Source organism: Pomacea canaliculata, linkage group LG12 (assembly GCF_003073045.1).
Source record: "Pomacea canaliculata isolate SZHN2017 linkage group LG12, ASM307304v1, whole genome shotgun sequence".
Lineage (NCBI taxonomy): Eukaryota > Metazoa > Mollusca > Gastropoda > Architaenioglossa > Ampullariidae > Pomacea > Pomacea canaliculata.
In genome coordinates, this window is record NC_037601.1 from 11,342,455 (window position 1) to 11,369,166 (window position 26,712).

Genomic DNA, 26,712 nt, shown 5'->3' on the forward strand with positions numbered 1-26,712 from the left:
CTCAGAATTTATTGACCCTGCCAATATCTTGTCAATGCAGAACGGAGTTTCTTTTGCACCCTGAAACCTTCAAATCTCTATCAAAGCACATTAAAAAATGCTAAAAGACAAAAAAGTCTACACTGCTAAAACAGTTTTATTAAACAAGAAAATGTCAGAAGTTAAAAGCGCAAGCCATATCTGTACACTTTTCTTCTACCTTTGGATTCATTTCCTCCAATAACTCTTTGTGCCTCACCTTTTTAAATCAGACAATTACATATATGGATTAAATAAAAAAAGTGAAATATTAAGTCACAACCACACTTGTTTATATATAATATTAAACAGGCCCGTTCTTAGCCCCCGCGGGGCCCGAGGCAAAGGGCATGTGCGGGGCCCTCACGCCACGATCACACGGTTTTAGTTGGGATCTAAAGTCACTTTTTTCCTCAGGGATATCTCGTCTTTTATCATTGACAGGACGCTGCATACACATTACAACAGAAGCCTACGATTAATTTATATCAATCAAAAGCGCGGGGCCCTAGGCAGATGCCTCGTCCGCCTGCCCCTAAGCACGGCCCTGATATTAAATATAAACCAGATTTCCAGCAAAGTACCTTCAAATTAAAAAAAGAAAAATGCATTACAAGGCTTCTGCAAACACTGATAATGATGTAAATCATTATATTATACATACATAATTGAAGAAAAAGCAATTTCTCAAAAACGATTATGTTCAACGCACATTTTGTTCATAAATGCAATTTCTAAAGTGAGGAATTCAACAAAATTCACTTTTTTCTTACAAAGACCAAGCATAAAATCAGTGCCATGGTATGGCAGGATAAAACCTCATTATCTGAACACTTTAGCACAGATCTTGAATAGACTGTAAATTTCCCTCCACTAAACTAAATTGTTCAATTCAAGTCTCTACCCTGTTACCAAATCTCTACTGATTTTGATAAAGTGATGCACGGAGTCAAGCCAAATAAACCAAAGTGGTGGCATCAAATAGATCCATGGTTTAAAAAACAGTTAACGATTCAGCTAGCTTTAAATCTGACGTTTCAAACAGTATTTGACTGCAACATCTACCGATTTAATTCTCTTTTTAAATATGAAAGAACCCACTTAAACATCAGTTTCGATAATGCTAACTGTTGGCAATAGCACACATTGTATGCAGCTTAAAACGGATTAATATTTTTATGCCATTAGAAGTGGATGGCATATTCTTATATTTCTTCTTCAACAGTTCATATGAAATTGTTGACCTGTCTTCCCAGCTCAATAACAATCGGCAAACCGAAAAAGTTCTTTACTGTCAAATTTGTTGTACAATCTATGCTTTATCATCCTATTTAAAGATAAAGGATATTTGTGCCTAAACCAAACAAAAGTTGATATGCATACACGTATAAGTTTTAGCATCTGTCTGCCCAAGCTTGACCTGATCTATAAAAACTAACTTCTTCAAATGGCCATAAGCCATTGATATAATAGACAAATAAACATTACTATGTTTTTCACAACCAAAATAACATTACCAAGTAAACCCAACATTTACCAAACTTAAGGCATTGTTTTCCTTTTTGTTTAAATGTTACCAATATAATACACTAATGTCAACTGGTTTAATTTACTGCAAAATTTGAAACACTAGCAACAAGTGACTAAAGTGATAATAGAAAAATAAAAGTCACCATTTTAATATTAGATGTTACAAGCTAATTCATTATTCTAAAACGATGACAGTGCAAATGTATATAACTGAAGTAATATTATTTTTAAACAATGCTTTCACTGAAATTTACTTTTTTTGCATCTTTATTTAAATGCCAATAAAAAAGTGTTTACTAAACCAGTATTTTAAAGAGATTTAAAAGGACACATACCACACATTTTTTAAACAGACAGAATCTGTTTAAATACATTAGAAAAATAGTTTGTTACTCTTAACGCTTTGGTCATTTACGATCTCCTGTTAATCATGCCTAATACTAAAGGTTAAAAATGAAAATAAATGCAAATGGACGGTTCCACAAATTCACCTTTTCTTTTTTAAACCTCCCAACTGGCAACAAATATGCATGTTGACTTTATCCTGCAGTAACACAAAGGTGCTGTTGTACAAAACATTTTAAAAATAAACTCCAAAACTGCATCAGCTAAAACTCTTTTAAACATGGTCTGAAACAGATGCAATACCTGCTTGTGATTTAAGGTTCTCAGAGTTATCTTCAATTTCTACACTATTGCCATTCTCAGTAAAATCATCATAGATAAGATGCGTGTCCGTGTTCTCCAGATCCACTTCAGTGTGCACACCAGGGGGACAGTTCAGACAACGGGGCTCATTCAGACCAAAGTCAATACATGTGCTGCCAATGCACTGGCAACAGCCAGCTTCATGAAACCAACGATACTTGGCAGCACCCATTGACTTGCACGATGTCTTGCACTTGCGAATGGACATGCACTGTGAAAAAAAAGCTACAGTACAGTTATGAATACCCATAACGCCTGTAGCTGGATCTATTGTTGAAGCAGGTTGTTCAGTATTCTCTCCTGTAGTACCTATAACATACAAAGACAAAAACTCAGGCAAGATCACCGAATCAGGTTGCTTTAGGATGAAAGGCATAAGTGAGGTCTATCCCTGTGCTCCTCACAACAATTGTTATCAAAGGATAAATGACTGAAGATGAAACTTGATGGTTAGTGCAGACCTGTTTACCCCTAAAATGACCAATCTCTGATCCTTCCTGTGAAAAAATTGTTGTCCCAATGGTATAACCCTATAGATTCAATATGTTTAATCAGTCACTGACCAAATTAAATTAAAAAAGTGATTTACTTTAAGTTCAATCTGACTTTTGCTGCAATGGTATGTTTTCTTTCTGTATTATAGTTCCTATCTTTTGAATCCAGAAAGGTAGATTTAATTGCTTTTGTGAGAGCATCAAAAGTATTAAGGTCACATTCAATTTCACCGGTGTTTTTTTCCTCATGACTTCAGCTCACACCATATCACTTTCATGAAGAGAATGCTAGGGTTAAAACTGTTCCAAATATTCTGAAATGATGAAACCATCAATTCTTTTAACACCCACCTACCTAAACCAAATTGTTAAATAAGATCTTACCTTTGTCAATGTAAGCTGTTTCAAGTTCAGTCGTATGGCCAGTTCCTGGTTTGAAGAGAAGGTTGTCCAGGTTAAAAGAATAGGTGTGTGTTGTCCAGCGCTTCTGAGCATCCTCCTCTTCAGTCAGCACTGCAAACAGGTCTGGGATGGGGTCAGGTAAATTTTCAATTGAGCTTGTTTGGTACATGCCATCATCTGGATCGGGAGGTGGACACAGCCCTGAAATGATAATATGCTTTTATTTTATAGGTACTTCAATCAACATGAGGGATTCTAGGTGAGATTTTAATCAGGACTCTTTAATTAAATTAAAAAACAAAGACAAAAATTACAGATAATGACAAAAGATACTTTCCATCACAATGAAAACTCCAGAAAAGAGGTCAAAACTATGACACAGATCCAAGGACTCAGAAAATGATGCGCCTCACAAAACAGTATTAAAATTACTCACAAGTGTAAGGACTTTAAGGTGTCATGATGTTGTTTCCATACAAGGTATGTTTATGCAAATTAGTTGGTTGGTTAGTTTAAGAGAAAAGCACTTCCACCTTAATCCAAAACATGTTAATCACTACATTACCGGGCACCCCAACATTAAAATTAATTACAAACCAAAATCTACTCACCCACACATGAACAGCACTCTGTGTACAATTTTGCCAAGCACACCTGGCAAGCTCTGCAACATGTGCAGTTTTTTGCATCCCTTGGTTTCATTTCACATTCACAACATTTGATCAGCAAACACTTGCTAACCAGTGGTGCACACAAAGCTTGATTGCAGGCCTCAGCTACACAGAGGCAAGTCAGCACTCCTACAATAATTGTGTACCACTTCATCCTGTGAAGATAAACTGATATAGTCAGTGTTTAGAGAACAAGTCCTCTACAAGCTCAACTATTGCTCTAAACCAGAAACAGATGTATGTAAATCATATAAATAAATGGCTCTAAATCATGTTCCAAACATCTGACAAGGGCATCTTGGATGTAAACAATTTGGCCTAGTAGGTCTTAAACATAAAGCAGTTAGGATTAATAATTGTGTAATAAACTAAAAATGAAAACTCATCATCATCATTGCTTATCAAATGTCAATTGCAGTATCAAATACATAAAAACATTTCACTAATAATTAAAGCAGTTTCTTGACATTATCATGATAATGTTAATGAACGTACAATGTATGTGCCATTGTGTGTGTTCTCATCTGGATGTGGCCATTTTTGTTCAGTAAAATGGTGTCTGAACTTGTTTGCATGGCCTGAGCATGAATATGTAGTGTTCAAACGATGTATGGCTCTGTTTTGATAATAATAGCTTGTGTCATCTGTGATCAATTCATCTTTTGGGCCTGATGTCAAGACGATTTGACTCATGCGGTGGGGAGATATGGTCTTGAGGAAAATAACAGGTGACCGAAAATAAATGTAGTAGAGAATGGTAAACATTTAAGTTTATTTCATGAGGCTATTGGAAAGACCTCAGTTTTGTCATTTTAAATTTACTGATGGTCAATGCAGGCTTTAATTGTCATATTTTTTGTACCGGGTCAATATCTAAATGACTAAATGAAGAAAAAAAGCCTGTGAATATCGATGCTTTAAAATTGTATTGACATACATTCCAAAATAGTAGGAAACACGCCAAAAGTGTACGGGTAACTTGATCTGCTCATTCTTTATAAACGTATACACGCAGTTTACTGTTGTTACTAAACCGGTCAAACTGGTAGTTGTGAATTTTGCTTGTAAGCAAGATGCACAAAATACTGAGGATTTTATGTGTGCTTTTCGCATCACTGTATTTTTACATTTATTCAGCATTTTAGAAAGGTCTTGTGCTTTGACTTATGGAAGCATATCCATTTGTGTGATTAGCATAAATACATAAAAACCTTCGAAATAACAAATACTGCATACTATAGCAGAAAACGCAGCGATATTTCAATAGTCTGATCCCTACCGCTCTAGTCTATCGGATAATCTATCGGCGATAGAATCGTTCAAAGCAACATTTAGAATAAACAATGCACACTTGGCGATGGTGGTTTGCTCTGCTAAACCAATCTGGACTGTAGTTTGTTTGGTTTTTTGTTTTAGTCTTTCTTATAAAGGCAGTTGTGCAAATATCTTATTCAGGCTTTCTCTTAAGCTGTTCTAGATATAATAAATTACAGCAGAAATATCTTACCTCGGTGTACTAGGTAAAAAAAAAAGCGCCGTCTACATAAGAGAGGCAACTCTTTTTACATACAAATGTGTGCGCCTGTCTCTGTGTGTGATGGACTTACTACATGAATCATACTAAAAAAATGTTGAATGCAGAATGAAATTATTTATAATAAAGAATTTCTGTCAGTTTTATTAGATTCAAAATGTGCATTAATTAGTTTATATATATTTGCAAATGATGTCCCCTTGACAGCCCACGATCGTCTTTGCCAATCTATGAATATTATACAAATTAGTCATGTGTTTTTAATATATTGTAGTGAAAAGAAACATGCAAAATAAAAACACTTAAAATAGTAGTAGACGAAATAATTATCGTGTATCGTGTTCGTTGAGTCCACTTCTATACTGAGTAGTCCATAAGGGACTGTACTCTCAGTCTTATCATCATGGCAATGGCTTCTGCAATGTCCCGTCAGGAAGACTGTGTGACCGATCTAAATAAATATATGTGTGCAATCTGTATGGAACTTTTCTGTAGACCCGTGAGGATATCATGTGGCAATGACCATACGTAAGAAATAATTTATTTTCGCTTTGTCAATTTGCATAGGTGTTCAACATTTTCACCCAAGATCAAATAGTCAAAATAGAAAGTAAGAAATATAAAAGCCAAAGAATTGTTCTGCGTAAGACCCAAATAAAGGCTTGAGGAGTTTTAAAGACGAGATCAATGAAAGAAAAATGTGAGCGAATTAGTAATATCATGCTATTTCATTTTACGCAATACTTTAACAGTACGTTGAGGGATTTGAAATCTAGCAAAGAGACGATACAAGCAGTCAATTATCTGTTGAACTGATGCCGTGATGGAAGTGAGACAGATAATGAAACTAATACCGCGATGAGAATAACGATGATATTGGAGTGTGCGCGAGCACACACACACACATACGATGCATGCACAGGTCAGGTATAAATCGATAATATTTCCATCTTCATCAAGAATAAATTTCTTATACTTTTGTTTCAAAAATTAGCATTCATTCAGTAAAACTGAACTGTTTAGTATTGAGTGATTTCTGACATTTTCAAAAATTCAGCTGTGGCCAGCATCAACCAGATTTATGAGTTCAGTCATTTGATATAATTTAATGTTACATGAAACATTTTCTTCTTAATTTAATCTTGTTAAAATTATGAGAGTTTTGCAGTATATTTTCCCGTATTATGATTATATGAGAAAGACCTTTATGTTGTAAAATATTGTATATGCAAGAGATGGAATGACACCCAATAATTTTTTTAGGAAAGTGTTAAAACTTGGAAATGTTCTTCAGTACAGGCTTAAGACTATAATGGAATCAACAGCTATATCAATAATCTATATTGACATAAAGCAATAATCTTTATTAGCATAGACTTATTTATTTATTCTAATGTTATTAAAGATTGTAACAAACTTTGAAACAAATCTGACATGAATTTGGGAAGATAATGGCACTTGATCTGGAATTCCTCCTGGTTGTATATGATAATTGTGTACGAGAAATGGTTCTAATTTCTGTAATTAATCATTAAACCTTCAAGTCAGAGGTACATACGCTTCTTTAAGTATAAGTTTTCCTCCAAATTGGAAGTACAGGCGGTCCTCTACTTATGACGTGTTCCATTCCTACGTCGCATTGTAAACCATTTTTCGCTGTAAGTCGGAACATACATATTGTACTTCAATCCTATCCTAACACCTATCCTAACACAGTAATTATCAAAAAACACATATAAAATACATTTGATAATAAAATGAAACAGGAATAATAAACATTAATTAAAAAAAAACCCCACGAAGTTTGCGTTACGGCGTTTACGACACAAAACCACTTAAGTCGAAACAAGGCTTTGAACAGTAAATGGGAGATGTGTCGTAATCACAAAACATTGTAACTCAGGGCTGACGTAACCTGAGGACTGCCTGTAGTTGTATTTAATGTTTCATAACATGTCACTGAAGGGATTTTCGTATTGGACATTTTTAACATTTTCTCAAAAATTAAACATAGCCAACTTCAAAAAAATTCCCATGAACAATTTGCATATAATAGTTTTAATATAATATTTTTAGAAATGTCAATGATATGGTCTTACAAATATGGCCTTCCATGCCATTTGGCACATTTTTTGTGTTTTCTTTTTCTTTGTTTTCTTTGAGCTGTGCTATCATAGCATGTAGCATGAAGATAGCATGGAAGTTTTTAATGTGCATGAACTGGTAGAAGACAAACAGTAACATAATTAATTACATCATTGAACAATATATGCTTTTGTCTTCTGTCCAATTTTTGTGATTTCTGGAGTGCCTCACTTCAGAAACCTGTAACTCAGAAACTATTACAGATACTTGCATTGGTTTATTTTAATTTTTGTTTTCCATTGTTTTCATTACTCTTTCAGAAAAAAATCTTAAACAGTTTAATTAAAACATACAGATCTTAGTATCCCACCCACCTAACATTCGCTGCATATTTAAAATTTTTTAAAAATAACTATGCATGGTTTCACTTGCTATTCTAGCTACTGCCAGGATTGCCTGAAATCACTTCAGTCACATCAATGCCCTCAGTGCAGGAAACCTTTCCATCCTAATCAGACAGTTCCAGCCAATGAAATAGAAATAATTATGAGATCCTCCTTTGCAAAGTGTAGTGTTTGTGGATCACAGGTAAAAACACTGTTGTAAGCTCATTAGATTTAGCAATACTTTAGCTATTATTTTGCAACTTTTTTTTTCTCTCAGCAGAATTGTACATAATGCTGGTATACAGATACTCAACAACAATTTTATTGTAGAAGAGCCCCCATGTTTATAACCTCTATACTTCAAGTATGACAGTGAAAAAATTATTACATATTACATTCATGCACACACTAACACTCACACTCTTAAGCATACACATCCTTATCTACATTCAGTTTCATTACAAGATGACGAGCTTACCTTGTGTACTGCTGATTCTGAGAATGATAAATAATCATTTGAAACCATTATTTGCAGTGACTGACCTCCTGTTTAGTACAGTAAGAAAACAGTGGGAAATGACAAGACATAAAAGTTTATATAATTTGTTGAGTTCTATTGAAGATTCCTTATATACTGTGTGGGAGGCAATGTGTTGAAAAACAAAAAAATATAAATATTTTCACTTAAGAGCTATTCTGTAATAGTTCTTTAATATAAAAATAGCATTTCTGTAAAAGTATTTAAAAGGATAAGTTTATGTGTCATTTCAGATGCCCATGTCTTCTCTTCGTAAACACATGGAAACTTGTGGACAAACTTTGGCTACACCAAAGTTCAGACCTATAAAAGAGACTTCCCAGCCTGTTCCGCTGTCAGCATCTTTAGCATTATAAAACATTTTGCCTTATTTTTAATTATTCACATTGATATCATGTGAGGTCTAGTCACAGAATAAAAGTATGCAGAATATTATGTACTTTTGAAAAGTTAAATGGATGGGAGGCTTATTTGATAAATTGTGGATGGGAGGTTGTGCATTGAATGCTTAGCGCATGATAGGAGATGCCAGCGTGGATAAACTTCATAGTTTTCATCTAGGGCTATAACTTGTCTTTGGCAAAGAAACAAAACCATTGAATGTAGTTAAACTAATAACTAATGCACTGCATCTATTATTCTTTGTATTGTCATGCTCCTTCTGTAGACTAACACATGCAAAATTTTACACTCAAAACTTTTTTTTATTTTTAATATATTTTTTTTAAAAATCAATGAATGTTTAATTTGGTTAATATTCAGAGCAAAATAGATTCCTTTTTTAAAAATAATGGGTGGGATATAACTTCGTCACATCAGTTTGTTTTGTTCTTAAATATTAAAATTGTCTCTTACTATAAGATAATCTGTGTTTTGACACATATTTAAAACTTGTAAAATAATTTACAGGGATGTTCCTAACCGTTCAACATTCAAGTGCCCTTACTGTGAACAGGCGAATCTGGACTGTAAGGACTTGGTGAAACACTGCAACAATGTCCACAGACATGAACGTATACATGTGGTGAGTTATTGGTGAAACTGCAATATTATTAAGAGACTTAAACATATGCAAGTGGGAAATTTACAAAGAGTAGTTGTGGTGGTAGTAATAATAATAATGCTTGTATAGTATAGAATCTCAACATGTGGCCAGGCTTTCCACACTTTGCATTATAAGGCTAAGTAATGCAAATACAAATATTAATAGGGGACGGTTTTTTCAAAGTATGCTTCTATTTCACAGAACACATCAACACACTTAGGCACATTACACACATTAACCATTAAAGCATGATGAGCCATGATTATGGCTTTGCTGGGGAAGCACAGGAAAGACAATTTTCATTACCTTTTAAGTTCAAGCTTTCTCCTTTCCAAACATGTATAGGTTTCTTGGTCTGATGTTTACCTAAGAGCAGCAGTAATAAAAAAACAAACTTCACTCACATTATTGTTTACACACTCTTCAGTTATTAGCCAGTCTTTGTAATACTTATACTTTTATGTTGTGCTCAGAGGGTTAATCATGGACAGCTTAGGACTGCAATGGGAAAGGATGTACTGCCAAAGATATTTCTGAAGCCTCCTAAAAAACTTGGAAACACTGAACTGGCTAAATGGTTCAGACTAAGTTTGGTAGTCAGTTCCATAGTTGTGGGGGTCCAGCATACTAGATGGCTCATTCAACATTTATTGGGTGGTCAGAAAAGTCATGATGCATTTTTGCTATAGATGGTGCTAGTTAGATGGTGCATTTTGAAAGTAGTAGAGTCATTCGCATCTATGTTATTTCTATGTCACTTGACAGCTGACAGCTCTAGCTTCATTAAAGGAAGAATGCACGTCAAACTTGTGAAAAGTTGCACAAAGTTTATGGTCACAATGCTCTACAAGAATGTCAGTGCCAACGATGGTTCACAAAGCTCCGTGCTGGTGCTTTCAATTTCTAGGAAGCTCCTCAGTCATGGATGCTCACCAAGGTTGATGAGTCATAATAAAAGCATTGATCAAGTCAAACCCAAGTTACTTGGCATGCAAGATTGCAGAAACATTGAACATTGAACATTGATCATTAAAGCATTTACAACCACCTGAATAAGCTAGGTTTTGTAAACAGGCTTGATATTTGAGTTCCTCGTAAACTCTTAGATATTCTTTTGATAGCACATATAAACATCTCTGATATACTCATTAAGCATGAGGAAAGTAATCCCTTTTTGAAGCGACTGATAATGAATGATAAGAAGTGGATTGTTTATAACAATGTGGTGTGCAAACCGTATTGGTCCTGACGTGATGATTCGCCTCAAATGATATTGAAAGCAAGTGTTTGGAAGAATTGCCAGCAGCTAAGGCTATCACGACAAGGGAGCCAGCCCTGCAAAAAGATCCTACATGCAGAGGAAGAGCAGTAAATCAACACCTAGTTTTACTGATAAAGATGAGGAATTATAGTCAGTTTGTTCCTTGTTGAGCTACAGATGAAACCATGACGAGTCAAAGTCAGCTTTTAATTAGCTTAGGCTTAAACAGGCAGTCATTGGAGTGTGCAGAAAAGAGGCATGACATAATTACACTATCTTGATTTGAGAACGAGACATGTTACAAAATTTTAATCTTTGCCAGTCATGTGAGACAGCCAGTTGAAAGAAAGTAGACTTAATCTTTGAATTTAACAACTGAAATGGGACTTGAAAATAAATTCTTATAGTATTTGATTATTTAGTAAGATGTTGATAATGTTACCTTAACTCATAGATAAAAAATTTGCACGCAAATGGTGTATCTGTAACTTCATCTTTAGCATCAGCTGTTCAAAACCTGCTCCAAACTACAAAGCTTTATTAGTATAAGAACCAACTCAGTCACAGTGATCTGACAGTGCTGTGCAATGAACCATCACATGTATTACTTTCTGTTGTTTTTTAAAGTCCATATTAGAATAAGGAAATCTGTTATTATTATGACTATTGTCATCAGATTATCAGCTTGTCCTTAAATTTATCAAGATGAAAAATATCATGTCAGATTTGCAAAATTTTATCAAAGTCAGACGTTTCCTTTGGTTCATAATACTTTCTTACTCATTCTGAAATCTACTTTCCCTTTATTTTTGTTGTTTGTTTTTGTTTTTTTTAAAGGTATGTCCAATCTGTGCCTCCATGCCCTGGGGAAATCCCAGCCAGTTCAGTTCTAATTTTATTCAGCATCTCAATGCTCGGCACACTTTTGAGTATGACACATATGTGGTAAGCTTAAAGCTTTTTTTCTTTTTCTTTTTTTTTTAACTAGCATCAAATTTTCTACATAATGTTTTGTTACATGGATTTGACTGTGGCCATGACTGAGACAATCATGATAAAAACTTTATGTAGTTAATTGCTTTTTTAGTTATTTGGCTACATAACTTTCAATATTTTGTATTCCCTTCATTCTTGTATGAATGTTGCCTTGGTTCATTTAGACTCATCACTGTAAAAATAATTTATTAGCAAAAAAAGTCTCATTAGACTTGCTTCAAGTATGCTGCTGTTAGTACAAGTGTATAATTTGTAGTTCAGACTTTTTTCAGACAGCATTTATTTTTTTCTCTTCTTAACATTAATAAACAGCAAATCATTTTTTTATTTATGTTAAAGAGGTTATATGTCTGAATCATTTCATTTGTATTTTAGGATTATGGTCAAGATGATGATGAAATGCTGATGGCTGCAATACAGGCTTCTTTACAAGAGCGTTGATGTCAAGCAGTGCCCGCCATCATCAAAATGCTTTATGGCAGGCTCTCTCAGACACTGAATCTGAACAATCATAAAATTTGAATGTGCAGTCAACTTACAGTTTCTATGAACATACTTTTGTCAAGATTAATACTTTTCACTCATTTGCCTTTGCTTTTTGATATTTAAATTTGCATTGTTAGCTTATGCAGCCATCTATCAATACCCCCCACCATCTCACCAAAAAATAAAAAAAAAAATTGTGACCTGAAATCTGTGAGATATAGCTGGACTCAAATGGTACCAGTGATTCCAATATTCTGTCATGATCAAACAGATAGTGAAGAACTAGTCCACACATCTGCAACCAAACTATGATCTGTTTTAATAATAATAGTTAAGTTTATATAGCACCATACCGCAGCCTTATGAGCAAGCTCATGGCTCTTTACAAATAAAAATAATTAATATAACAACAACAATAATCATGATAGGGAGAAATTAAAGAAACCAACCAAGATGACAAGAAAGAACAGGGGATAAAGCATTAAACAGGAAAAAAAATTAGTGTTATGTGATAAACAACTGAACGAACACAATACTCCATTATCCAACAAATCTATGAATTCAAAAATGCATAAGAAATGGAAAAGAAATCCTACAGACAGAAGAAAATGGAGGACCAGAGTTGTCTGTGCAGCCTAGATACGCATTTCACTGTCCAAGATTTAGAGTGTAGATCTGCAATTGTTTGTCTTCGGGAAATTCAGAACAGATAAAAAATGCTCAGGATAAACATAGGTCAAGCTGTAGTTAGCCTTTGCTGCCTCAATTTATCAAGCAGCTTTTCCACGTTGCTCAAATTTCATCTTGCTATTGACATGCCCAGACAAAAAGCTGGACAGAGATGAAAGTGACATTGTCAAAGAAAAGTCTGTTCGTCAACAAATCAACAGGTCAAAATCGAAATTAACTCAGAAAAATTCAAAGTAATTTCATTAAAGTAGGATCAGATTTTTTGGGCAGATGCATATTTAAGTTTTAAGTTCTCTATTACTATAGTTGTTAAGATTTTACAGTATACATATATACAAGTGTAAGAAATAATATAATTGGTTGTTATTTCTTCCATGAAAACAATGGTATGCAGATTTGTAAATTACCTGTCTTTGGTAATGTTACCCTCATAAAACTGTGAGTTGACCATAGTTTAATGGCATTTTTCAACCTTTCTTTTTTAGCAAAAAGCAGAGTGCTGGGTATGAATGATTGGATCCATGCAAGTATATTTGCATGAATGGGTGAATTTGTGTGTACATAGATATGTTAATGTTTACATGTATATAAGTGCATGGTCAGAAGTGGTTGTTTGTCATTTATCAAACTGTGTGAAATTAAAAAAATGATATTACTTAAGATATCCATTCTCTGGTTGTTTGTACATTTAGAAACATTGTAATTGTCATAAATCTTATATAGAGGGAGGATGCATAATGCAACATAAATGTACAGCCATTTTCTGTCCTGGAAGACTATTCCTTTTTAGTCAGGACCCTTTGTGAATACATTGATAGATTCCTCAAAAGAAGCAACCATGGGTTTTATAATTTCTTCTTATCTTGCTCATATTTAAGAATAAATTAATCCATCTATTTCAGAGCTGCAGTCTGATTTAACTTTAGATTTTAAGATTCTGTAACCATGTTAGAACTTTTTCTTTACTTAGAATAAAGCTTAACTTAAGCATGCTAAATAGATTTCTTGACTAAAGCAATTACAGTTTTCATTCATGATCTAGATTCTAGAAGCTCAATTTATAGTAATTAAAGCAGCTTGTATACTGCAACATTGTGCTTTTATCTGATTACGGGGTACAGCTGATCTGATAAGATCATAAAACAGAGTAGAATAAAAATTCTATTAACACTCAACAGAATTCAAGCTCAGAGCGCAGGTCACAGAGTTATATAATTTTTATAACTGTTATTGTTAATGTTTCTGTTTGGTTAAAGATGGTCATGATTTTTGTTCTTAAAGTTAATTATAAAAAAGTTCACCATTAAACCATCTATCACACTTGCTTTCAAAGAACAGCTGTTTTTTTTATATATATATAATGCTAATGATACTTAAATGTGAAAACACTCCCTCATTCAAGAAGAACCACCAATATAACCAACATTACAGAAATAAACATTGATGGTTGGATGCCATCTGATAAAACACTTAACTCAGAGTAGAAGGCAGCCATCAAGGCTCATTATCAGAAAACTCAACCTTCCTGCAGATTGGTACTTGAGAGTACGTGTTGGTCCCTGTTTTCTGCATGTAATGGTCTGATGAACCACTTAACAGTTTGCTGTCTTTATGGCCTAGAATAATACTTATGCATGAGATGCTTTAAACACCGTGATGATGATCTACACAAGGAAGATGTCTACTTCTCAAGCACATGAACTGACACAAATCGTACAATGCACGCTATATCAAACATGAGCACTATGAAAACAGGTGTTAAAGAACGTCCACATTGCATTAGTCTTAATTCTTATCTCAATCATTACTCATTCCCAGTCTGTCAGGAACCTTGGAGTAGTTTTCGACAAATTTTCTTTCAAGAATCATGTTAACTTTGCCTGCAAGTCCATTTTTTAAAACTACTTAGGATCAGCTAATGTGGACATTTAAATTGTCCAGGCTTGACTATGGTAACTGTTTGTTGATCCTGCTTCTTGTTATTATTCCTTTGTACTCCCAGTGGAGCATAGGGCTGAAACTACACCATGCCATCAGATCTGGTTCTGGGCGTCCCTTCCCAGTTGGGTCCATGTCATGTCAGCTGCCTCCACCTCACTGTGAACCAATTTTCTCCATGTCTGTCTGGGTCTCCCAACCCTTCGCCACCCTTGTAGGTTCCAGCCTAGAGCTTGTCTCTTTAAATTGTCAGCCAGCTTTCGCAGGGTGTAACCGATCCAGCCCCATTTCTGCTTCTTGATGTCTTAGCTGGCAAGTTTTTGGTTGGTTCTCTCCCACAGGTCTGTTTTGGAGATCTTCTTGGGCCATCTGATGTTGAGGATGTGGAGCAGAGATCTGGTTCCAGCCTAGAGCTTGTCTCTTTAAATTGTCAGCCAGCTTTCGCAGGGTGTAACCGATCCAGCCCCATTTCTGCTTCTTGATGTCTTAGCTGGCAAGTTTTTGATTGGTTCTCTCCCACAGGTCTGTTTTGGAGATCTTCTTGGGCCATCTGATGTTGAGGATGTGGAGCAGAGATCTGTTGATGAATGTCTGAATCTTGTTGATGGTGGTGTTTGTCACACGCCATATCTCAGATCCATATAGAAGGACTGACTTTACATTTAAGTTGAAGATGTGGATCTTGGTGTGTAGAGATAAAGCCTTGGAGTTCCAGATAGGTTGCAGGATGTGGAATGAAAGCCTGGCTTTATTTGGCTTCTTACATCTTCATCTGTACCTCCATCTTTGCTGACTATGCTGCCAAAGTAGGTGGAGCGTCAGTCTCTGTAATACATTCCCCTTGAAGTTGGAGCTGGGCTTCTTGCTTGTTGTTGACCTGAATTGCCTCCATCTTCTTGATGTTGATTGTTAGGTCAGTCATCGTTGCTTCTTCTGAGAGCTGATCGAGTGAGATTTGTGCATGTTGCTGCTTGTGGGACAATATGCTGATGTCATGCATCTGCAAAAGTCGAGATCCTCAAGTTGCATGGCAGAGGTCCACTGAATGCCCGTGTTGCTGTTAGAGGTTCCTCTTGTGATACAATCTATGACAATCAGGAAGATTGTTGGCAAGAGCACACAAACTTGCCTCACTCCAGTACTCACTGCGAAGGGGTCAGTCAGCTGCATGGTCACATCTCTTAGCAATTTTAAGGACTTGATTGGTGACTGATGCTTGCACCATGTGAAGCAAATATATTTCACATGTTTAAAATATTTCAGTAAAGCAATCAAATTGTTTATTGCATAGTTCCCAGAAATTATATTGTAAAATTCTTCTGACATTAGAAAACTATTTTTGTGTTAACAGCCTATAAATAATAGGGATCTACTTGTCCAAAATGGCTTTGTTTATTACTGCAGCAGAAGCAAATAAATTTGAAGCATAAACCATTGCTGAATTTTTTCCTGTGAAAGAATGTTTAATTATTCAGCATATACATTTTATTTTATTCAATGCTTTAATTATTTGGTGTGTTTTTATGTGAAATGATTGCGTTGAAGCATTCAATTTTTTAAATATACAAAAAAATTTACAAAACATTCAATTTTCACCCAACTTTAAAGTGAGTTACAATTTTCACAGAAAAGCTCTTTCTACCGTTTAGTCTACGGGTGAGATTTCAAAATTACTGGTTCATGCATGGCTAGTACCAGGTATATAACGTTCATCAGCTTAAAATGTTAACATTTAATGATCCCTATGTGATTAAGACGTATTTTCTTTTTCTTTGTTCGCTGGAGCTTTTCAACATTTGTTGAACAGAACAAGTTTTTCTCTTATTTATTATTATTTGTGTGTCCTCATGAGCCTCCTGAACTTAGGGGAAGTAACCAATGAAGTTATTTACAGAATTATTGCCCCTAATAATGACCACGGAACATGTGGTAAAGTGTGTAAACTAAGTGCAGGGGATAGATAGAATGTCGCAGTGATCTTATATTACACAGCATTTACGCAGGATTTGAAAATAATTGGTAAAATCGATACCATATTGCATGGGCGTCAAATCCAAAAGTTGTAACTTTTTGAAACGCTCTACTTTCTGGTACACCAATTTCTCACAAATTGTTGACACCTTGACCAAGTCAAACAAGACCAAAGCAGGCACCTTAAAAAATATGGATGCAGAGCAAGAAGTTCAGCCTGCAGTTGATTTGATGGCCACTCTAGCAGAGACAGCAAACAATGACTCTGGCATATTGCTTTCATCGATTAACACGGTCGGCGACGTTTCTGTGAATCCGTTAGTGGTGAACCAGATGTCAAAACGAGCCAGAAAGAAGGTATATGAGTACTCTCATCTACTATAAGTACATATAAACTACTTTCATCTAATGCTTTGAGACCTGATTTTACCTCTACATCAAATCAAATGGTGAAGTTAATGCAATTTGAAATATGGTTTAAATGGTTTATTAAACTTTTTTGTTCGGCAGCATTGTTTTTACTAATCAAGTAACATATTTTGATGTTAAGACTTCATGCAGATTTTCTTTCTTTTTTTTTACGTATGATTAATCCCTAGAAACTTTTTCCTTCAGTATATGGTCTCATGCAGTCAACCTATGTCACTAAAGAGTTAAGTCACCTGCTATTAAGAAGAAACCTATCGTGAAATTAAGAATAGTAATGGTGTCAGCCCAAAAAATAAGGGTGGGGGAATTGGTTTTTTACATGGAGCCAGCAATAAAGGCTAAATATCATGGCAAAGGATCCAGCCCTACAAACAGGTGCTACATGCCCAAAATGAGATTCAAACCCAGGACGGCCAATCCTCACTGTATTGGTGGTAGGCGCAAACCATTGTGCCACCAGACCACCCCACCCCTCTGAAAATCACAAAAAACTTAGTGTGCAATGGATGGCAAATACTTCAGAGAGAAAACTGCACCATGGATATGCTGTGAAACCCAAACTGTATTTCTTCTATATAAAAAATAACTTTATGTTTCATTTTAAGGTCCAGAAGCTGAAAATGGTACATAATTTTTGTTGATTTTTTAAAATAGAAAAATGTATACTAGCTCTCATTTGTAAGACAAAGTGGGTAGGGAGACTATGAAAAATGTACTGCTGGATGCTAGGTTTATCTTGTAAGAGAAGGAGAGGTTGGGGTGGAGAAAATAATCCTTTAATCAGTATCTAGGAAATCATCTTGTTCATGCAAATTAAATCAGTTTCAGTTTGCATGCACTCTAAATCGGTCATATTTTGTATGTGCCTTTCTTTTGTTTTATTTATGGTAATAAAATGAACCAGTTAAAACATGCAAAACAATTCTGTAAAGCTTAGTAACTGTGCTACCTTAATTTTTGCAGATGTTGAGGCAAGAAAAGCAAAAAGCATTGAGGAAATCAAAGAGACCATTTACCAGAAACACAAACCCAGGCTTCAGTAAAGATGTTTTCAGTGAAACAGACTACTATTTTGAAAATGGTACTGTTTTTATGCAGATCTCACATTTTTCTGTCTTATGTTCATTTATGTTCATTTAAATTACATTTTTATTTAGACTTAGTCTTAAGGTAGTTTCATGTTAGGTGAAGTTATTTTGCACACTGTAACATATCTAGCATGGACTCTATTTCTTAGATCATATATGGCAGGGTGGTTAATGTTAATGTTTGTCATTAGGATAGCTTTACATTCCAGGGACTCAGAAACCTCATTGAGTCTAACCATTTAGTATATTGCATTGTATATTGGGTAGTTAAATTGAGTTGAAACTTAAGAAGGCAAGCTTTTGTCTTCTCTGAAAAGATCACTAGATTTACCCTTTATTTTTATTAGGAGGCTAGTTTGAAAAAAAATTGTATTAGCTAAAATAGCTCCATGTATTCTGTTTGCCATTTTACAGGTTTGCGAAAAGTTTATCCATATTATTTTGCCTTTGGTACATATGCAAAGGAGCGCTGGTATGGTAGAACTGTCCAGGATGTCTTTCAAAATGAATTTCGGGTGGATTTTCCTGATGACTTTGTGAGTTAATTTCTTCCAGCAATTTTAAGGTTAATTCACACAGCTCACAGCTATATCTGTTGTGGCACATGAGCACAACAAGGGTCAGAATAATCAGTAAAACAAAAGTAAAAGTGCCACTGACAAAAAGAAAATGTACTTTAAATAAATTTTAATTTGCATGCTGCATGTATTTGCACCTTCATGAGTGCCTTGGCTTTGTTTAAATCTGTTTGTTGCTGAAAGATTAATAGAATTCAATTTTATCAATATAATTTAAATTTAAAATAAAACATATTAATGTATATGAAGCAGCAGCATTAAACTTATGTAGTCTCACAGGAGCAGCTTCGGCATCTTACTCATCCCATTATGATGAAAATGTGACTAGAATGAAGGAGAGAGGATTAGACAGTCCTAGGGGAAGAGACACCTCTGATGGCTATCTTATTTCAAGCCACCCTTTACACACCCACCCAGCGGCTTCCAATGTCCGCACGCTCTTGCTCAAGTACTTATTCACTTGCATGAGACAACCAAAAATACCAAGTGGTACAGAAAAATCAAAGTTATTATTACTGAACATTAATCATTCGAACATGCTATAAAATATGTTTTATACACACACAAAATTCTCTGATGCCACTGCCTCACATCAATTGCTGCAAGCAATAAACGATGATTTAGGTAGGTAATTTGACTACAAGCAATGAACAATTTGTAGGTAATTCGACTACAATCATTGAACAATGATGTAGGTAGGCAATTCGTCTACAGGCGGCCCCACATCACACTCCAGACAACAATGAACTGCAGTAGCACCGACAGTGGTGTCTGTGCTGTCACTGTCTTATATCGCTTGTTGACAGTGAGAAACGACAGTGATGACACAAATCTGATGTATCTCCCTGTTAGTTTGTTGTCTGTGAGGAATGGCAATAAAATTTAGTTTCTTTTTAGTGATATAGATCACAAGTGCCAATAGTTCACAAAGAATGGACTACAGCTGTCAATGCATCTAGAGATGGTAGTCCCTGCTAAAGGAAGGAAAAAGTACTTACCATTAGCCTGCTTTCTGTTATATGCTTACCTGAACTAGCTGACCACATAACCCATTTCCCAGACAATGGTACCAACAAACTCAGTACCAATTGTTGTTACATAGATGCTAGCAAAAGATAAATGTCTAATGTCACGTATTGTGATATACCTCTAATTCTAACAAACTATCCCAAATCTTCTAGTGACCACAGTCACCTAAGTCCTATGAGCTGCACACCTTATCTTAATAAATATCAATATCCCTGAACCTCTGTCACCTAAGTGGACAACAAAGCTTTATGCTTCCAATCTCTTCCAAGTCTGGGAATTGCATGTGGATTCTATCAAGGTCCTAATTAATTCAGAACCATGACTATTTATATCTCCATCCCAAGTCAGCAAAATATTAGATAATACACCTACCCTTTTTTTTATCCTAGAAACCAAAGAAGACTTTTATGCTAATTTGCACCAGCTTTGTTCAGGCCTTAGATATCCACATACCCCTACCAGCCAAAAAATATAAATCCCAATGTTCAAAAGTTTCCTTAATTCATGGATCAAGAAGGGTTGGCTGATTATGTTTGAAACATCACTCTATATGCTTCATTACAGAGGCTGTCGGTAGAAAAAGGAAACTTAAGGGTTAATGGCGATATTGTGGGACTGGACTACAAGTTGACCAATGGTGACCTCATTGAACATCACATTCACAGGTTACCATTTTCAAAAATTTTGCAGCAGAATTTGGTCATTACTGACTTTAATGGTGCTGACTTCCAAAGATGTGTCTAGTATTTCCTAATTGACACTTTTTATTATTATTTATTTTGTAAGAGAGGCACTTTGAAGAAACTACAAAACCAGATAGCATAACTGACCACAAAATTTAGCATGTGATAATATTCAGCATTCTCTTCCATCAAAAGGATATATATTAGAATACTTTCTGACTTTGATTTTGTTTTCTTCAGGCATGAAAATCCAGTGTTAGACACTTCCATTGAAATTATATCTGACACACCTGATCTTGTGGTGATCAATAAACCAGCATCTATACCATGTCATCCTTGTGGGAAATTCCGTTTTAACTCAATTGTCTTCATCATGGGAAAAGAATTTGGCTATGAAAATCTGAGAAGTGAGTAGTTTTGAAGAAAGCATGTCTGTTCATAGTTTATAAGTGTTTATGTTAACATGGATAGAATGTACCTATGTCACTGTGGTATTCTTAGTTTGAGCATCACCATTTTTCCAGATATTTATCGGCTGGATCGCTTGACATCTGGAGTCTTGATTTTGGGCAAGACAGCAAAGAAAACCAAAGAACTTGAAGATCAAGTACTTCATCGACATGTCTATAAAGAATATGTTGCTAGAGTTGTAGGAGAATTTCCTGAGTGAGCGTTTTCTTTATTTTATATTGTTGATATTTTTGTAAGTTGTTAAAAGATTTGTTTTCAAGGTGTAAGAATGAAATAGGTCACAAACACTCCTTTAGAATTTTATAGTAATGCAGAAAGTATCAGTATATCTTCCATTACCTTATTAAGTTTCAATACACAGATGTGTTTAGTGTAATAGAAACTGTTATTTCTTCATTAGATGTCTGTTGTTGTGTCTCTATAGCCGGTTGCTTGCTGATATGTTTGGGTTTGTGTCGTCAGTATGTGTGTTCTATACATTTTGTATTGGTTTGAATGTGTGCTTTCAGTGTTTTGTATTCTGAAAATGTTTGTAAAGCACATTGAGTTTACAGTATGGTGGAGGTATGCACTATATAAATCTGCATTATTATTAATAACCATCAATTTATTGTTTATTTCTGTTTTGTATTCCTTTCTGTATAGGGGTGTTTTGTTTCTGGTTGAGCATTCATCAGTATTTTTGATCTCATGTTGTAGTAAATATGCAAATGTTACTAAACAGAGCACAGCAAAAAAGAGGCAAACAGCTTTCCTAGAAGTCTAGTATTTCTAATATGCAAGTGCTACCTACAAAAATTATCACTCTTTTCCATCGTCATGTTCCATACCAAGTACAATCTGTACAAATCCCTGGTAGTAAGGAACCTGCTCTACAGATTTGACACGAGGAATCTGCTTGCTGAAACAGATAGGAGAATCCAGGTATTCAAGAACAAATGCCTGAGGAGGCTGCTTCAGATTTCATACAGAGAACCAATGAAACAAGACTGCCATTCTCGTAGAACACCAGGAACCTCTACTTTCAACAGTCAGGTGACAAGCTGGATTTCTTTGATCATGTGACCTGGCACAATACCTTATCAAAGAGTATCCTTCAAGGCACCTTGGAAGTTGACACTGCAGTGGCCAGAGGAAGAACTGGCTTACAAACATCAAAAGCTGGACTGGTCGTCATGTACAGGACCTGTTCACTATCACCCAAAATAGGAAGAGTGGTGGGCCCTGTCAGTTGCGGCATCTATCCATATGCTTAACCCCCTAACAACAGGTGCCGGTCAAAGGATGACTGACAACCATAAGAGCTCATTAATCTTTTATTTTTAAAAAAGTCTTTGATCAGTTTAACTTTTATTTAATTAATGGTTTTTGTAATGTTGTAAAATGTAAGTAACCATTGCACTGTATTGCTGTGGAAGAAACATGCATGCACCTTTTAGAAATGATGCAAATTATATAAATGCATATAGGGTAGTATCTTCTGTTCTGGTAATAGGGGAGAAATAGAAGTAGATCAGCCACTGGGATGCATCTCGCACAAGCTGACACTGTGGCGGGTTCAGTCAAATGGGAAGCCAAGCCGAACAACTTTTCAGCGTCTTAGTTATAATGGTTGTTCAAGTGTTGTCAAATGTGAGTAGTGCTCATAACTTGTTTAGCAAAGTCTGATCTGATGCATACCCTTAATCTGCTTTCTTTATAAGAGAAAAGTTTCAGAATGAACAGATAACATTTTGATCTTTCAAGTAAAAATTAGTAATCAGCACTAGCCTTATTTCTAACATTGATCATCTTTCATCATTAGATGGTCTTTATTTGATTAACTATTACTAAACTGAAATACAATTGAAATACTATATTTCTTTAAAGGCCTTGATAGCATTAAAGTGTCAGGGCTTTTCCTTTGCATTTTGGAGCAGTCCGGTGGTGCAACGATTAGTGCCTGTCACCAATGTGGTGACAGTTGGCTGTCCTGGGTTCAGCTTTTATCTTGTGGCATGCTTTTCCTTCTCTGCATATGGCATCTGTTTACAAGGCTGGGTGCTTTGCCATAAAATAAAGAAGAATAAATAGACGAAAGGAGAAATGAAAATACTATTCTATACTTTCCTCATTTCAATAATTTATTCTGTATTTTTTGTGAGGTGATCTATTTAAAAAAAATTAAGTTGTAGATTGAAACAGCTTTGTACCTTAATTTCTTTTATCGTTTAAGGCATACCTCACACTGGCAGAACACATCAAATCAGAGTGCACCTGCAGTATCTTGGTAAGACATCATTTTACCTTTTTGCCATTTCTTTTTCTCCTTATAAGCAGATTGTAGTGATATGTGAGAGTGAATGTGTAAAAGAGTGAGTGTGTGAGCACTACACAACTTAATCTACACTTTTTCCAATCTAAATTGATAGGAATGTTATAGAATATTTAGCCCATGTAATTTGCTTCAGATCATCGTCGTGTTAATATTTAATATTACTCCTTAGACTACCTCTGGCTGCAAATTTGGCATCCCTGACATCACCGTCATTTTTTTCACGTCACTGCTATTGATATCATTCAAAGTGTCCTTTATCTGAGAGAAGAGCCAACAGTGAGAGCACATGAGGGAAAGAGGGGGAAAAAAAATGGGAGAAAGAAAACAAGAGATATTTAGCACCCAGCAACACTGCAATGACAGTGTAAACAGAAGCGTCATCTAGAGGCTGATGAATCACTATAGCAGACTGGATCCGGCCCGCCTCCTGTCTCTGACCGGCCCGCCCGCAGAATATATACTATTAGTATATATATACAGTATTGGGTAAAACTAAGTTAACTACGTTAGTCCGGCCCTCTAAAACCATCCCAATTTCTCATGCGGCCCCTTGGGAAAATTAATTGCCCACCCCTGCACTATAGTATTATAAAAGCCGCATCAACTAGGCCAGTCATGCTTTCAACAGCCTCTGCCCCATCTGGAACTCCTGAGCATCATCCTTCTGCAGTAAGACCTGCATATTCAACATTAGTGGGAAGACAGTCCTACTGTATGGTTCTGAAACTTGGAGAGTGACAAAAATCATCAACAACAAGCTCCAGACATTTACCAACCGATGCCTACACCATATCCTGGGAATAAGATGGCCTGAAAAAGTATCTCCAACATTGCCTGTGGAAAAGAACCATCCAGAATGCCAATAGCCAAGACATCACAAAGTGCTAATGGGGCTGGATAGGACACACTCTGCGCAAACCAGCTGACACTATTGCCAGGCAGGCACTTGACTGGAACCCTCAGGGAAAGAGGAGAGTTGAGAGACCAAAGCAGACAGAAAAGAACATTAGAGAGTGAGGCAAAGAGTGCTGGAACCACATAGGCCCAACTGAGGGGCTGCCCAAAAACTGGGTCTGCTAGTGAGATGTTGCACCCCTATGCTTCTCGAGGAGTAGTGAGGAATAAACTAAAATAAACTGCAGTGTTGATCTTCCCTTTGTCAGCAATATTTGGCATTGTCCTTTTGTCTGGTCTGCGAAAAAAAAACAACAACTGCTTTTTCCGTGGCTAGCATTTGTTTGGTCACCTGGATCTTTCCCATTTCAAGTCAATTTTGTTAGAATGTCTAAATGTTTCGAAATAGAATGTGTGTACATAATAATCATAATAGTTATTTTATTGCTGTGCTTTATTTTTGCAAATCTTAGGCTATCCAATCGTCAATGATCCATACTATAACAGCCTAGCTTGGGGACCAGAGCGAGGCAAAGGAGGCATCTCTGACGTATCAACAGAAGAGGTCAGATAAGTACAGGTGTATAGTAGTAGTGGTAATAAGCAGCTTGTGAAGAATTTCTGTTGTGTTATGTGTAGAATCAGCAATCTATAGCTTCTGTTTATACCATGCATGGAGTTATTTTTGTATGTGCATTGTGATTACTAGCATTGGCATCACTACAGTTAACTTCAGTTGAACAGCAAATTGTTGAAAAAACACCTTAAAAACTGCTGTTACTTTTATTTTCAATAACTATTTTTAGATACATTTTCTGCCTTCTGTTTATTCTTCTGCTTATTACAGAGACATATTGTAAATAATATAATTTGTTAAAAACTGTTTCCTTTCAGAAATAGAGAAGGAAAATTTGATGTTACAATTTAGATTTTAGGCTTTAAATAATATTTGACAAACATTACTTTCTTTTCTTCTTTTTATTCCCAACAGCTGTGCAAAAGGATCATGCAAGAGCACAATGTAGGCATGTGGTTTGAGGGAGAAAATCCACTTTTTCATCAGGCTATAAATACAGAGACAGATGCTGGACTGAATGTATTAGGGAAGAACATTACTGAAGACAGAGATGGGACAATGCATGATGAAATGCATTCAGCTAAATCCCTAGAAAAGCTTGTTAATACCTCACATTCTCCAGACCTCACCCAGTCACCTGAGGCCAAGAGACAAAGACTCACTGTCAAGGCAGAAGAGACGAGAGAGAAAAGTCAGCTGGAGAACATCTCAGTTCTCGTCAGTGAAAGTAATGTGGACAAAAGTACTGAGGAAGAAAAAGCAAACAAGGCTGCAAGGAGTGGTTTTGATGCAGCACGCTGGGTGCCAGATTCTGGCTGTCGAAGCTGCCGATTGAAGTATGTTGATCCCAAACCGAGCGACCTTGTTATGTATCTGCATGCCCTCAAATATCAGGTATGTGAACTTGCCTTCCATTTTACTAATGAAATGGTATTTTTAAACTTCATTAGTTTTCTGATATGAAAACCAACAACATTAAATATTTGTGTGATACATCAAGCAGGTTTAAATTAGAGGGCCTTTATTTTAAAATTTCCATTCTATTATAATATGAGACCTACATATTAAGAATGAACACTACAACCGTTTTGCTACTGGCACGTAGTCTACAAGCAAAAGAAAAAATTTCTTAGTAAACAAAGTTATTTGTCTACTGTTAAAATATGTTTGTATTATATATGCTTTATCTTCATCTTAATATTATCACTTCATTTGAGCATGTTAATTATTCACATTATGCTCTAGTGATGCAAATATATCAACTCTACCTTCAAAAATAAGATCAAACTGCAAAAGTAACCTTCACTTCAAACCAGAGTTGTGCAGTGTAACTAGCATACACAACAGAAATGGAAGTTAGGATGATATGTCAGGAAGGCACCATAGCCAGGTGGTTAGTGCACTCAACCACAGCACTAGTCAGATCTGTTTTCTTTGTTTTTCTATCAGATTCCGTTACTTGCACTATGATTCCTATTTATATCAATGTGGCATGAACATTATGCTTGAAACGGGGTTAGGGTGGGTAGCCTGATCCTTTTTTTTTGTGTGTGTGTGGGGGATTTTATAGTATTCTTACCTCAGGATTTTACTGTCTACCTGATTTAAAGGGCCCGGACTGGAATTTCTGTACAAGCCTTCCTGCTTGGGCTCAGGATGACTGGGAGAGTCCAAAAGTGGAAGATTCTACTTAACAAATCCATGAAACTGTCAAAATGGACCAGATCAACCATCACCCACGAAAACAAAATATGCATTTGAATATGTGCTTATGTCTATGTACTGAGCTTCAAGTACATTTTTAATGATGGATAAATGTTTAACATACAAGAAAAGTCTGTAGGAAACAACTTTGCAAAGTACATGATTTTAAATAAAATTGTTTGTTAGTGA

At 35.6% G+C, this 26,712-nt stretch overlaps 3 protein-coding genes across 3 annotated transcripts; 2 read left to right on the forward strand and 1 right to left on the reverse strand.

Moving 5' to 3' along the window:
- Positions 1-455: 455 nt before the first annotated feature.
- On the reverse strand, positions 456-5,444 carry LOC112577149 (twisted gastrulation protein homolog 1-B-like). Its single transcript, XM_025260126.1, has 4 exons — positions 5,331-5,444; positions 3,764-3,978; positions 3,135-3,353; positions 456-2,565 (listed from the first exon to the last, which is right to left on the reverse strand). Exons 2-4 carry the CDS (start codon positions 3,975-3,977, stop codon positions 2,168-2,170), a joined length of 831 nt encoding a protein of 276 aa, XP_025115911.1. The 5' UTR covers position 3,978; positions 5,331-5,444; the 3' UTR covers positions 456-2,167.
- Positions 5,445-5,755: 311 nt separating this feature from the next.
- LOC112553268 (RING finger protein 166-like) lies at positions 5,756-14,179 on the forward strand. Its single transcript, XM_025220372.1, has 6 exons — positions 5,756-5,885; positions 7,883-8,030; positions 8,600-8,700; positions 9,276-9,390; positions 11,510-11,617; positions 12,044-14,179. Exons 1-6 carry the CDS (start codon positions 5,761-5,763, stop codon positions 12,107-12,109), a joined length of 663 nt encoding a protein of 220 aa, XP_025076157.1. The 5' UTR covers positions 5,756-5,760; the 3' UTR covers positions 12,110-14,179.
- Positions 14,180-16,686: 2,507 nt separating this feature from the next.
- On the forward strand, positions 16,687-26,712 carry LOC112553265 (RNA pseudouridylate synthase domain-containing protein 2-like). The gene is made up of 11 exons (XM_025220367.1): positions 16,687-17,110; positions 18,146-18,263; positions 18,685-18,806; positions 20,442-20,542; positions 20,801-20,967; positions 21,085-21,226; positions 22,527-22,663; positions 23,247-23,300; positions 24,716-24,807; positions 25,234-25,713; positions 26,430-26,712. The coding sequence occupies exons 1-11, from the start codon at positions 16,823-16,825 to the stop codon at positions 26,511-26,513; spliced, it is 1,785 nt and encodes a 594-aa protein (XP_025076152.1). The 5' UTR covers positions 16,687-16,822; the 3' UTR covers positions 26,514-26,712.